Source organism: Zerene cesonia, chromosome 6, assembly GCF_012273895.1.
Source record: "Zerene cesonia ecotype Mississippi chromosome 6, Zerene_cesonia_1.1, whole genome shotgun sequence".
NCBI lineage: Eukaryota > Metazoa > Arthropoda > Insecta > Lepidoptera > Pieridae > Zerene > Zerene cesonia.
The window spans coordinates 6288830-6304892 of record NC_052107.1 but is presented as its reverse complement, the minus strand read 5'-3'; the positions used below and the strand labels follow the sequence as shown (position 1 = coordinate 6304892).

Sequence of the window (16063 nt, the reverse complement as noted above, 5' to 3'; positions counted from 1 at the left end):
TGGGCGTTCAAACAATCGATAGACAATCACTTAAGCTATATGATATTAGGAATTTCCTTTACGTGAAGCCGTGGGTTGCAGTCTACGTATACAGACTAATTTTATAATAGGTATGATTTTTTGTCTGGAGATAGGAGGCCTCTAAATTCCTAGCTAGAGTTCATTTTTATTTAGGTGAAAAATGTCATTCCTATGGTTATTACCTTTTACCTAGTGGGCGAAGCTGTGGGCAAAAGCTAGGAAGCTTTATTTAAACCAGATCCCTCACACAATCTGTTAGATTTAAAACTCGTAGCACTAAAATATTTAATAGTTTCAATTGAAGTTCGAGATCTTTTAGGCGCCCTTTATGCAATCCTATTATAATATCCGTTCTAAAGGTAAAGTTGATTTATTATTTTCTAAATTACGTGGTTTAATCGGTAATACCTGCCAAATAAAATGAAAATTTGCTTACTTGTTGAATATTCGTTTACGAGTTAATGGAATGTAATTATATCCTGTACAGCGAAATGCGGCACAATTAATTTCATTAAAATTATGGGGATATAAATTGAAACAATGCTTTGTCCGTTGGTTTTATATTTCAACTCATTTATGCACTATATATCATTAACTATACAAAATAAAAATTATTAACTAAAGAGTTGCTTTAAGAAGCTAGTTTCAGTGTAGTAACTTTACATTTGCCCAGCTCTATAAATGTAAAGTACTTCACTGTTAATAAATAATAAACAGTCTTTTAAAGAGTACGAGTGACACGCAGAATTCTAACTACATAAAAACCTAGTACATAATGAACAGAAAAAAAACAAACAGAAATAATTCCTATAGGCAATATCATGGACAACAACAAAGGTACTAAATGATTATTATGTACATATCAAGCTTAAGATTAATTGAGTAACATCTAAAATACGAATAAAAAGTTTGACACTTAAATGTATTTTTTTAAGATTAGATATTTATTTTTCTCTTAAATAATAAGATATTGATATATTTTTACGGATTGGAAAGATATGGTTGTGGGGTGTTTACAGCTGGTAATCGAATTAATTTTGCTGTCTGTCGTCTTCCATTGAGCTACTTGCTTTGACCTCTTTGGGAATGGCGGACTGAAATAGAAAGATTAATACATACAGGTTTCACAATTACGAAACATAATAGATAATGCATGTGTGTTGCAATTATGTACTAAAAAGGTCATAATTATTACCTCGAATGGAAGCAAAAACATGTTGTTGTCTGAACGTCTGCCAAAACGAAGGCGCATAGACGGGGCTCGCACGGCGCGCGGCTCTTGCTCCTAAACAGAGTGAACTCGTAACAACAACTATAAAAATAAACAATTCTGATAACAAGAAACAAACTTAACCACTTGTCACGTTTCGACAATATTGGAAACCATGTTTCCAATACAATACCAAATAGCTAATAACATTGTTAAGTCAAGTAAGTTAAGTCAAACATTTTATGTACAATACTTCAGTGTGAGTTCTTTAATATTGAGGTTTTGGATCAGGTCATTGATCATTGTTTCACAGGAATGGAATCGAATAAAACTCTAATATAATGGTTTAAAGTTTATAGATTTCCTACCGGCTTAAGAATCTCGGAGATAGATAAGCCGGTAAAGAACATTCTTTCAATGGTACTAAAATAGTATTTCTATCACGTATAGATTCTGAGATTTACGTCGGATTCTGTGCAGGTTTATATATTACTTATATTATAAAAAGAAATAAAATAAACTGATTATTCGTTGTTTTGGATATTTTGATTTTAAGCGATAAACATTTGTACTTTACACTTATTTAGATATATATCTATATATTATAAATAAAAACAAGTTTAATAATTAAGTTGATAATAGTCAGAAGAATTTAAATTATTAAAAATATCAATTTCATATAAATATTAAAATATACATTTTAATAAGATTGGAAGTATGATGAGTTATATATATTTATACTATATTTGATTACTAAGAGAGGAATCAGCGTGAGGAGATTAAAAATTCTAACTGTTTTTAATACACGACGTCCATACCTCTTGAGGGAAGATGTGGGGTACAGCTCGTTCATCAGATCGACGGCCGAAACGCAAGCGGACCGGGGTGCGAACGTCACGCAGAGAGAGAAGCTCGTCCATTTCATCCAACTGGGTAAAATATGTACGTATAGAATATAAATCAGCACTACAGTCTTAACAACTAATCCAGTAAAACTTCGTTTTACAAGGACGACCTGATTGATGCACTTAAGGAAATTCACAACGGTTTACAAGGAGACCTAACTAAAATAAATATAAACAATTCTTAAAAATCGTTTCTGAGAAGTACAATTTTTTTATGTGGAGAATGCTCATGGCCCTCAAGGAAAGTGCCGTTTGTATGTGTGTGTGAAATTTTATACATTTAATACCTTTAAATGAGTAACTCTTATGAAATGTATGTAGGTATATATTCGTAGATACCTATACCTATATGCTGGGAATTTCAGTGGCTATGAATCGATCCAACCAGGATTCCTTAAAAGAAAAAAGATATGACGCGGATTCAAATGATGTATTTGTTTCTATTCTTTAAATTTATCAAACATATAAATTGCATTCAACGTTATAAACACACTTGAGAATTGTTTAACATTGGTTACTAAACTTTAATTAAATTATAAAGAGATGGCATTCGATTAACAGGTTTTTAAAGCGGAAAGAGTAAATATTAAAATACTGTAGTGGGAATGGAATCACGAATGGCTTAGCGGTGTAAGCCTCCAACGCCTCGCAACGGTTAGGCGAATAACTTAAATTAACTACTAGGTTTTAAAGTTTCCCATATCTTCAATTATTCAAAGACTCATCATCAATTAACAAACATATTATCTTTATTTTGTTTATATACACAATATATTTAGATCACTTACGGGAGCTTGAGGGGGCATATCAGGGTCAGAGCGGCGGCCAAATCGGAGGCGACGGGACGGCGAGCGAACCGACTTGCGGGCCAGCGCGTGACCGCCGAGCGCGTCGTGTTGCGCCAGCAACGCGTACAGACCCCCTAATGCATCCCAGTTGCTTTGGCTGTCGAGAGACGATGATGCTGCGAAGGTACATGTCAGTTTATAAAAATTCGAAAAGTTAAAAATGTATATATATAACTCTCGAATCTGCTCTATAAATGCTTTATCTTTTTAGCGAAAGCTAAACCACCATGTTAAATTATGAGGTAATACTATATAAAATACTAATACTGTCTTTGGGGGAGTCCAACAGTGGACGTCCTAAAAGGCTGAAACGAGGAATACTTCTACTAATATAAGAGTAGTCAGTATTTAGAACGATACGTAACTAACTGCAGAAGGTTAAAGATTATTAAAAGTAAAAATATATAGACTTTAGTGCAATAGAGCGATTCACTTTTATATTTTTGCGTTAAAATGTCTTAATAACATCGCCACCGTAATTCAGAGTTTAACAAGAACCACTTCAAGTATATATCTAGTATGATTGTGTAAGTTCAAAGCTATATTGTGTGTGACAGATGAAGGGTAAAAAGGGTTTCGTAATAGCTTATAGCCTTATCATGTTATATTTCTTATCGAGTTTCTTAGTAATTGAATACATTGAGATCTAATTATTGTCTAAAGTACAGTATGAATGTTGATAAGCACGTGATGTTTTAATTTATATACGTAGCCATATATATCTTATTCTAGTTTAAAAACTTATAATACGAGTACATTCTTTTAACATTCATAACAATGATATTCTCGCAACATCATACAAACTATTCACCTATTGCTAATGATAAGCAGTATCTTACAATGTGAAGTTTTAATTGATCTAATAATTCTCGATACCGAACTATGATCGAGTCAAGTAATTGACTCAGCTGCATTATGAGACTCCCGAGTTAGACGTCATAGTTAGAATTTAGAACTTCTAGCGAGAACTTTTGTTGTTAATAGAATGTGTACACTTAATTATGCTTATATTATCTTGTTCCATCCTAAGATTAATTATTTTAAGTTTCACCACAATGAGTAGGTATGAACTTTTAGTTACTCTTTATTAGGTATCAGCTACAATTTTAACATAACGATTATTAAACTAATAATAATCAGTTATAAAATTGTATACGTTATTTTTTTCTACCTAATGTATGGTCGATAAAATCTAACGTAGCAGGTGGTTTAGTTTCAACTGCGTTCACAGAACGATTGCATAAATAATTAATTACAACGTAGTTTTCCTTTTGCATTGATTTTGAGTTACCTACTTTAAATGTGCTTTATATACTGTAGCAATTCGTAAAAATTTTATAAAGTATTAACCAGGACATTGTCTTAAAACATGCCGAAAATGTCAGTTAGGATTCTAAAATTACTGTAAAGCAAAGATCCATGGAAGCGAGCAAGCATAATTATAGAAAGGAACTTTTTCTTTCGTTTCTATAATTTATGCAGTATAAATATAATATCCAAATCATTACTTTATGAATTCACTAATTTGTATTACTTGAGTAGCTTATTAATATAAAGTAAAAATATTTTCGGAGATAAGCCACGTTTTTCACGGACATAATAAGTCAGCGTTACTCATCATGTTTATTGTGAACATTTTCTCCTTTCATGAATTATTCAGAGTACAGAACAAAATTGAAAAGCAATATTTATACGAAACATCACGTATATATTCTATAACCTTTAAATACTTAGGCATTTATTAAATAGGCAGTATCGATACATTTTGTTTTTTTTTTATTTCTTTACAAATATGACAAGATATATTATAATGCTTCAATCGTTATGAAAACCGCAAAATAACAATTTGGTGATACATTCAACGCTGCCTCTATTGAAATAGTATTAAATATGCAAATGCAAAAACCGCACAATTTAATTAATAAAGGCTTGAATTTACTAATCCCTCAAAGGGATTTTAGAATTCCAGTTAGATAAAATTAACATGATGTGATGTAAGAAAATATAACATCCGTTATGAATTGATTAAATAAATGTACGTAAGATGTAAACAATACAAAAAATGTATTAAGTTAAATTAAAACAAATGCCGGATAACAGGATAATGAAGTATTTAGATACCGATAACAGTTGACGAATAGTCAGAAACTCTGAAACATTGCAAAATAAACAACTTAAACCGAATTTAGAATTACAGTTCGAGGTCTTAATGGCTAAGCTACCACTGATTAACCCACTCAAAATACAAATGTTACTTTACTCGAAATTTCAAGTAATTACGACGACAGTTGAATAACTCTTTTATATGAAATCAGGGCGTGTATTTGCTTACAATATCTCAGAAGATATTTTATCCATTTGAAATAGGTAGTATTTAATACGGTTTTACAAAATCCCCGCCATTTAAATAATTAAAGGTTTCAGATTATGGACGCCTCTAGTAAATTTAAATACTTACAAAAAAGTATTGGGTGGTTGGAAAGGTTATTTTTCAATCGACCCCTATTCGACCGTTTTTTTTTTCGTTTGTTACTCGATAACTCAGGTTATGCACTGATTGACGCGAAACTTTTTGCGTTGGATAGAAAAAAATTGTTATTTGGTCTCATTCTAGAATCTGGAGTGGTACCCAATGGACATCGGTTACATGTTTCGCCTCTCGCCTCACCTATTTCCATCTCCTCGCCTTTGGACTGAGCCATTCCTTCCTTCCACTCATCAATCCCTTATCCCTTAAAAGCGGGCAACGCATTCTCAGAGGTCTGAGCCTCTGCGAATGTTCATGGGCGGTGGTGATCGTTTACCATCAGGCGAACCACCAGCTCAGTTGCCCGCTCTGAATGTAAAAAAAATTGTAGAAAAGACAAGTCAAATGAAAAGGGTCGATTATACGTCAATTTATCTGTCAATCCCGTCTATTCGTTATATTTTTATAAAACGCACCCATTTAATTCACTAATTACTGACATGAAGCAAATAATGAACAGAAATTATAGTGAAACATATTAAGCAGTATATACGTACCTAACAGACAAATTAACAAATAAAGGAACCTAATAAGTAAACGTAAACATGTGAAAAATCAGTTTGACCAATAATCTGATCTGAGTACTATATATGTCCGTCCCGGCTTCGCTCGTAGTACGTATATTTAACACATTTATATAGGCATTCAAGGATCGAGTACATACTAGTGCGAATTAATTTTTGAAATCGATCCAGTAGCTAATATAAATTATAATATAAATTTAAAAATAGTTAAAATTAGTGCATTCAAATAAATAAACAAACTCTTTAATTTTATATTATTATTCTATAGATACTTTAATATCCATTCGTTTTTTGTTCGAAGATGTATGAAGTTAAGGATAAACTAGTATAGACACAGTTTGTAACGATGCCTTGAAGGCAAAGCTGCAACTTGTCTCAAGTAAGCCGACTGCAGGCATTTGAATGGCTTCCTTATCTCTTGCTCACAAACATAGCCATGAAACAATTCATACAGGTACCTACTGTCATATTCGAGTTTACTCAATTATTACTATTGTATATTGGTATCAAACGCAAATTCAATAAAATTGATCAAAAATGTTTGCTGAAAAGTTTTTAATGATATGAAGATAAATCGCAGATAATAATTTAAGTATTTGCCTTAATAACATAACATATATAAAAATAAAGTTGATTGATTTTCTATTCATATATCGACTTAAATTTTTAAATAAATACACGTCACTTCACACACACGTTGCACACGTCGTATATATGTATGTACTGGTAAAATTATTATCTTGGTGATAGGAACCAAAAAGATATCTCAGATCAAAAATTTACTTCACGTTACTTCAATAAAAATAAGTATAATTATTATTATCATACTCTCTTATGACCTAATATTATTTAATGGAAGTATGCGTTAAGCCAGCGACATAATAGCCGTTAAATAACGGCCCATTTAATTCGATAGTTAATGGGATTCGTGACGTGAACACGTAGTTTAGATTTACGACTCGACTGATGTTTTGTTTACGGTAGTTGTTATGAAAAGCCTGACAAAAGCTGACAGTGCATGTACACGCGTCTTTTGAAATGTTATTGTAATCAATTTAAAAATGTATTTATGAACGATCACTCATTATGTTATTTAATTTTATATAGTATGAAGATCTCTAATTCATATCAGTATATTTATTTATTTGTTTCATGAAACCAACCACTAACATTTAAGATTACTGTGGCGGGATCACGGGTGGCCGAGAGGCTAGGCGTTGCTACGGTTAGGCAAGAAACGCAGGTTTGAATCCTGCCTCGTGATCAAATTTTTTCTATTCTTTCAAAATTTCTCAACCACTAACATGTTAAGAAACATGTATTCGTTTTAAACATTTATATAATTTTATTATTTAGAAAATATCGATATCGATGTATCGATATATCGATATCGTGTATGATATTATACTACGACAGATAATTAATATACGAATTTGTTATACTAACACTTTTAAAAGTAATTAAGAGGCCAGACACGATCACATAAAACCAGTATGACATAATCGAATAGTTGACAAATGGCGACATAAAGTTAAATGAGATTTTGAAGATCTTCGCTTAATTTGCTTTGTAATCATGCTGTTAACATCAGATTGTACAACCTTGAAACATATGAGAGTTTACACCAATTAAATTGTAAATTCCAATTAATTAGGCATGTTTACGATTCATAACCTTTCTGTAAGATATGAATTTGTGCAAGCTCCAAAATGACAATTATATAGTGTCAGAATTAATTCAATTCCACGGGCGATGACGGGACACGGTTTAGATTCAAACGCAATTTACGTTGAAAATTAATCCTGAATGTAGGTATGTCAAATAGCTCCAAGCGTGGTTAACTGAGCGGGGATTTATAACTAAAGCTTCAGAACTGATTAGTTTATGTCCATAACTTACCGTCATACTGTGAGAGTGCTTGCGCAGTGGAGCAGGGCACTGAGCAGAGACCCGCCAACCCACACAGCGCTACAATTAGTGCTAAATTGCCGGACATGTCTGAAACAAAGAGAGAACTTCATGAATTTCGCTCAATAAGTCGTTTTCGTATTTTAATTCATTAAGATAGCATAACATTTTCCTAGAGGTTCTTTACATTATGTTATTGCGATTTTATGCGACAAGATTTTCGAGAAAAAGAAACAACAGATGTTAAACATTATTAGCATTTCTCTATCCTTCTAACAAATTATAGTAGATCGGATTCTTATTTATATTATAGCATACGATTTGAAGCTTATACAATAAATTTTTCAGCTACCTGCTACAATACATTTTTGTCTAGAGCATAAGTATGTCTGACCCTTTTATAAAAGAATCAGGAGAAGGATAATTATGCACATGTCCTATTTTAAAAAAAGATTGTACTGTTAAAACCTTTAACCTGGAAGCGATGAGCTAAATTGAATGTTAAAAGCTGTAGTCATATTGCTGAAATCACAACCCGTATGCATGAAAACTCAGGGCGTGACAGTCGTGACAAGCGGTGTGATAAACGTGATTAATGACGTCACGATTGCCACGTCAACACGCAGAGCTATGTCATCGTTACAGATGACATTACCTTACTTGTTGAATATCATTTCTTTAATTCATAATACAGGCTCATATAATATATTTGTATATTACAAATCAAGAAAGATATAGAGTTAAGTTAATAAGGTTGTTTTATAACACGCTCTTATTAGCTTCACTCTTCAGCTTAAGACACTATTTTGATATACTTTAAACGGATAGATTAATTTCAAACTTTGTACACTCATTAAGGATCTGTGACACTACAATTATTTCATGAGCTTATCTTACTAACCGGATTAGGGTCGCCAGGATAAAATAATTTCCTTACGTATTCTTTGTATAAGAACAAGTATAAGAACTTTGTATAAGAACAATTTGTCGATACTATCAACGCGTGATGTTTAGACTATATATTTTATTTTTTTATTTAAGTGATTATACACGTTAACGTAATTAACGTGTCTAATCACATGTACAAAAACAACTGTTTGTTCTAAGGTCACTGTCATAAATTTCCAGAACGATATGAGTATTTTAAACACGAACTTACAGAATAATATATTTTCCCGCCAAATCTAAGCAGATAATTTTTATAAAATCTCCCAGCGGAAGCTACTCCATTTAAATTGAATAGCGGCTCAGGCTGTCTAGATGCTGTTCGAGTTACGACACAATGAATACAAAAATAAAAAAAAAATATTTGATTGTTGAAACTGAATAATATTACTCATAAGCGCTCCTATGTTCCGCATATCTTTTTTAGAAATCCGGACTAAAACACTTAGTTCAATTTTCTTCAAGACTCACCTACACTAATAAGAAACTGAGGTGGATTTAAATTTAATCCCAGAACCTAAGTATCTCAAAGTATAATAAGAAACTAAGCCAAAATGCATTACTAAGGGGCTTTATATGTAACCTTTCCCACCAACCTTGCATTAATTTAACATTAAAATACAAAGTATCAAAGCTTCAAATAATTTATTTAATTAAAAGTTGAGAGAGAAATCACTCACAAAATTGCGAAACGCTATTTAGATGTACAATCCAAAGTAAATATTATACAAATTTTTACGAAGAGAATATTTGTCTTTATGTCATGCCGCAATATTGTCCAAGCCCGGAATTTTTATAGCCCAAAACGTTTCTATCAACATTAATAATAAGTACGTTTACCATTTTAATAAAAAAGCATGTACTACAGCGTCTTCTTACATAACTTAATGGTGGGTTGGAATGCCCAATTTGTTTCTAAATAGATCGTAACCATTGTACACTTTCAATTACAATATTATAAATATTACTGAAGAAGATCATACACTGACGAAAAAACGGAATTACTTAAAAATTATAAAGTATGTAGTAAGATGTCTGAGAAAAAAGTCAATATATTTTAATAGATGATACATTTTTCGAATTTTAACTTGTACTGAATTAAAAAAATCATGATTTAACAAAAATAGAGTTGCATCGCAAAATATATCTCGAAAATTATGCTTAGCAATAAGGCTCTCTTATCAGTTTCAGAAAAAGTAACACTTGCTACAAAGACTTGATTGATCGTTTAGGCGATCATTCATCATGTTTATATTGGCAAAGAGTCCTTTTTAATAATAAATACCGAGGACTTCGTAAAAATTAATATACACATCATAACATATTCATGTTTACATTTATAATCAAAAGATCAAAACCACTTGTTTTGTAATTCTGTGTGCGGGTTGAGGCGAACTTGTGTTTACAATTTCATTAACGGCTTTGTGGATTACACCATCTTTGGTATTTTGTTTTCATGCATTAACTTTTCATATTCAGTTTAAAAGCCGATCGTCTAACTTTTTGAAGTTAGCTTTGGCTTTTAGAAAAAGCTTTGGCTTCTTTATGAATACCGCAATGGTTTTAATAACGTTCACAAGAAAGAGAGGTAAAGGGTTATACCTTAATTTTAGGGAGTAATCAAAGTCACTCAAAACCATTAACTGATACAAGTTATCATACTTTTTTAATTTAAGAAACAATTCACTTTTTGTTCAGCAAAGAAATTTAAATTTAAAGTAAATAATATTCGGAACAGCCATGGTACTATAATGCAGTAAATTTAAAAGGTTTTGAGTATAGTAATAATGCCTACATCAAGGTAGAGTGCGAACCGATGATTCACGATACGTCTTTGATCTCCGGACCGGCAAATTGGTTGTTGGGGTGACCTCCAACGGTTTGCACTATGCCTAACACTACTATAGCGTTAACTTCATTAATATGCTTCTTAATTATACGTGGTTTAATTTGACGGAAATTTTTATTAGAGCATCGCATTACTGTTCCAGTAGATTTCTATACTTCATTACATATGAACATCTAAATCGGACAATCACCACTTCATTATGTATCTTATTACTCGTATCTTTACAAAACAAAATCGTGTTAAGAATAAATCATATGTAAAAATGGTTGTTTATAATTAGTGATATTACCTGATTATGTTATAAAATGTTGAGCTAATGTTTATTTGCTTTATCAGAATGTTCGAATATATCTTTACTTCTAACTGTTATAATTATAAACATGATATTTGACTAAAATACATCGAATATTAAAGTAAAGGAAGTTGAAGCTATTTAAATATTGAGTTACTTCGACTGTAAACCAAATCAATTAAATTGATATACAGTCTTATCTATCAATATTGTTTTACCTTTATGTACACTAAACATGAAAGTTTAATTGGTTCCGAAGCGTAAGATATCGACAGATTTCATAGAACTTAACGTTAGTTCTAAATCTTCACGTCACAAGAGGATTCACCACCGTTCAGTTAACGAAAACTTAAATAGGAAATCCAGTAACAATATGAGACTAATTATTTGTTACTATATTCCTAAAATGGTATCCTATTCCTGATATATTATTCATCCATATGACGTACCTAATGTTATTATAATCATCGTATATTTAAAGTTTAGAAATATGTTTATTGTACATAAAATAATTTAATTCAGATAAAGATTTAAATTTTAATCTCAAATATGTTGTATAATTTATATACGTACATAATACTCAAATCTCTTATTACTCATTTAGTATACTTATGTATTGTAAAGATGACAGACCAGCCGAGTTCAAAGTTTGAAGAGAAGAAATACTTGGTTGACGGGATTAGAATAAATAGCATCAACGTTAATTAAGGCTAATTTTGAGTTGATTTTGCTTCTGCATTCCAGTTAAATCCTAATCTACAATGAAACAGTTCTGGGCCGCATATTAGTGTACGCAAAACATATTGCGTGTCCATTCTGATTTGGGCTCTCCAAACTAGTAATATATGTCCAGGATCAAACATTTAATCAATTATCTCAGCTAACGTTGATGGATTGCATGTATAATTAGAATATTGCCAGAATGTCTGCTTTTGGTCATATTTTTATTGTTTTATCGGTTTCGTAATAGGTAATAATGTCTGTATACCATTTACTTTTACTTTTATTAGAATAAATTGTTCACTAAAATGATCGGCATGATGATATTCAACATAGTAATATATTTCAAAGTAGGTACCCGTAGTTAAGATGAGAAGATTTAATTTTAACCAAGAATTTTACATTGTTGTTTTATACTTGTTTATACTGAAATATTATGTTGACATGATACTTTCAAAATACCACAACAATTTGAAACAGATTATGGTTTTTGTTTATGGTTTTAATCATATTATCAACAATGTTTTTACAGATTACGTATGCTTGCAACATGAAGATGAGATTTAATTTAACAAAATAAACCAAACACGTGCAGTTTCAGATTTTCTTCAAATTATGTCAAAAAGTAAACTCTTTCTCAAGTTCAAATCCTATAACATTTCAACTATGTAAAAGTGCTTACTTCTGATAATGTTAGGAATGACATAATCTTTGATAATCACATGGGGCTTTTCTAAAAGATCAGCATATTCGACATTCCTCTGTGGTATGATGCTAACGAATCGCTTTTTATCTCGACTACAAGGGGCCACGTTAAACTTATTATGTATAATAAAAAACTGTTTTAGAGAAAAGTTTTATTTTCAAAGGCAAAATGACGAAACGACGTTGACTTATTTAAAGTAAGTCTTAGTCATAGATTATTTAAGTCTTCCTAGATAATTTATTAACAAATTGAATGTCTATAATCTATATTCACGAACGCAAAGAGATTCGTCAAGTGTGTAAATCAAACCCAAACATTTCAATTTACATGAATAATTATTATGTTAATATTCAAGTTATCTTAGTTACCTGTACACACTTGAGGTAAATGTAACCTTGATTACTTGATTAATAAAGCAACATCGTGGAATTATAAAAACAGAAATAACTGAATTAGAATATTAAACAGAAACTCTGCGGTCAGAGCTCAAGAGCTTCTCCGCTCTGAGATTAAATTTTGTAATAAAATTAGACAAGCCCTACTGACGTGTTTATTGTGTTAACATAAAAAGAAAATCAGCGATATCAGTAAGTGGGTGCGCATTATTTAAGGTTCAAGTTATATTTAAAAAAAGAATAAACTTCAATAATATAGTATAAAAGTCTCAGTCTTTAATACTCCTCATTGCAAAGGTGGTAGATATATTTTATAAATCTATATGGAATATCTCAGACTATTCTTTTGTTTTAGATAGCCGAAAAAATACATAGCTATAGGTACTATACTGTACCAAGAAATTTACTAATAGTTGTTATAACGTTATTCTTTAAATATCGAATATATTTACACAAGTCTTTCAAGCTATTTTAAAACGACAGTTTATTTCTTCTGTTCAAATAATTTTATTTAAAATACACGTATATTTCAAATGATGTAGCGCTATATATCCTTATATTCTTACAATTTGATTGCAGGCGTATCCGACACCTCTATTACTGTGGTTATTTAGACTAGTGATTCGAACAGGACGAGGGTTCCGCTAATGTAATTTTCAGAGATGTTCAAGACAAATTTATGTAATGGATTCGATGTCATAAGTTCATGACATTCGTATTTATTATAACAGACATGTGCGATCATATTAAAGACCACACTGGGTTTATTTTTTGTATTAGACTAACCTGTGGAAAAAACACTAATAACGATGTGTTTTCGTTCTTTCTTCGTTTATCTTTTTATGTGTAATAATGAAAATTCGCACTTTTGTATAATAGTCAAAACAGTAAGTAAGAGTTATTCTTACAACCCGAAATTTGTTCAAATTTTCATCTCATCAAAGAGTTAACAAACCGTACTGAAAACACATTTAAGTTTATTGGGTCGTAAGTAGACGTTTAATTTATCTCAATGAACAATTCATTTTACAATTATGGCGCTAGTTAAATTTTACTTAAATTATTTTATTCATGGACATAAATTTTCAACATCCCTTCATTTTCTTTGTCACAATTAAGGTTTTCATCACGGTGACTAAACATAATATGATCGACTCGTCTATTTTCCTATCTTGTAAACACTGACGTGATCGATACTTCTAATCTGTCATTTTCAAACGCGGTTCGATATACTATATTTCTATGCCAACCGGAAATTCTATACAACAACGTTTTGAAATATGTTTTAAATATTTATTTAATAATAACAACAAATTTTATGAGCCATTGCATGAAACTCTACTTTATAGTGTAAAAAAATTCATTACATTGCAACGTAAATTATAACAAGTACCAGGTGCTTATAAAATGGTACAATACTTATATCCTTCTATTACGAAATATCTCTACGTGGACAGATATACCGCATTCGTATTAAACCCAACGTCCTACATATATTCCTGCTTATCCATTGATTTTATACACTAGACATACTAAATAAGCATAATGCCTTGTGGAGACAATAAAACGCATGCAGCTATAAAGCGGGCGTGCCGACAAATTGGCTCGTCTATGGCCAATCAAAGGAATCACGTTTCAGCTGCTTCGCTGAACTAATTGAGTGAGGTGACGTCGCCTACGTCCACATTGATTTTATATTTATACCATCCACGTGATAAGTATCTAGGAACATGAAATTAATTAAAGGTCATAGATATTTTATGCCAATAGACATGGTAGATTCGTAGTATAAAAAGTCAACTCGTATTCGAAAAACCTGTTTTATTTTTTGTTTAATTGCACTCTGAGATACTCAGTTACTTATACCCTACCTTAATTATATATTATGCACGTTGTGTTTGTAAAATTGAATGATAAAAGTCACAATTTACGAGATTTTTGTTCAAGCAAGTTTATTTTTATACGAATCAATTTTATGGAAAAATATTGGCTAAGCAATCTGAATCTTACAATACTGGTATCAATTGTGTATGCCTTTCAAAAACTCGTCATATTTATAACTTGGCCTTACATTTAGATCTCCAAAACATATAGTTGAATTAGGGATCGTTTTTTAATTTATTATATTCGTTCATAATTAAACGTATTATTTATAAAGAAAAAACTATAGAGCACTCTATTTATAAAAAATAACATGAAGGATTTCTCTCGGAATTTGTGAATATTCCTTTTTCTTTGATTGTAAGATGGTGTTTTGGGATTCGTAAATTTCATATGCAAATAAATAAGAATGTCAAGGGATAGTTTGTTACGAGATCCGCTAACGAAAGCTTATTCGGGTCGCGAAGCGTGAGATGTCCCGAATATAGTCAATAAGCAAAGAGCAGAGGCCCGAATAATATTGTTTATTCAGACATAAAAGAAACCTTTATATCATAATGTTATTACTTCAAACGCCTCGTGTGTGTTTTCTAATGTATGAAAGGATAAATAATTCACATTTTATGTGCATACGTTCATATATTAGAAGGACATTCATATAAATATTATAATGTTGCAAATAGATAACGTTTTATTTTTGCCACAGTAAAACAAACATTGTGTATAACGTTATCCGCTACGAGTTCACGTAGTACTGCGCTACGAGAACACCCGTAACGGCTAATACCAACGTTATTCATTAAATGACGTCCCCTTTGCGTTAGTATAGCTCTAATCTCGAAGTAAAATAAAGTGTTATTATATTAGTAGCCTTATAATTTTATTTGAAAACAAAATTACTAAGAGCTTTTAAGCTTTCCATGTTATCCATTTCGTGAGATATTTTTACCGCGTGTATCATCTCATTCTTATTATAATATTGAGTGAAGAATTGCGAACCGGTCCTTCAGAACAAGCATATAAAATAGGATACCGTAGAAGGACAACAATAGGACGGAAAAGTCTCAAGTGTTTGCATAAGGCTTGCTCAGTAAACACTTATTGATGAACGATCTACGGTCCCTCTCGATATAAAAGCGATGTCTATTAGCAGAGTCTAATAATTTTGCGAAAAATGTTGTATTTCAAAAAAATATGATCGTTAATATGTAGCATTATTGAAAATTTTATTACAAAAAATGTTATTATTAAAATATTACTTTGTATCGATTACAAAATAAATATGGATATTGTACCAATGATAGGATATTTAAAAAAAAAAAAAAAAAATTA

The 16063-nt window shown here is 31.1% G+C and overlaps 1 protein-coding gene across 1 annotated transcript in view; it reads right to left on the bottom strand.

Annotated features, from left to right (window-relative positions):
* Positions 1 to 663: 663 nt before the first annotated feature.
* Positions 664 to 16063, bottom strand: part of LOC119840469 (short neuropeptide F) — a 24430-nt gene continuing 9030 nt past the window's right edge. The window contains exons 2-6 of the mRNA XM_038367097.1: positions 7935 to 8033; positions 2925 to 3100; positions 2050 to 2160; positions 1217 to 1306; positions 664 to 1115 (exon numbers count right to left, since the gene is read on the bottom strand). Coding sequence (XP_038223025.1) covers positions 1053 to 1115; positions 1217 to 1306; positions 2050 to 2160; positions 2925 to 3100; positions 7935 to 8031 — 537 coding nt within the window. The 5' untranslated portion in view covers positions 8032 to 8033 and the 3' untranslated portion in view covers positions 664 to 1052. The remainder of the gene's footprint in view (positions 1116 to 1216; positions 1307 to 2049; positions 2161 to 2924; positions 3101 to 7934; positions 8034 to 16063) is intronic.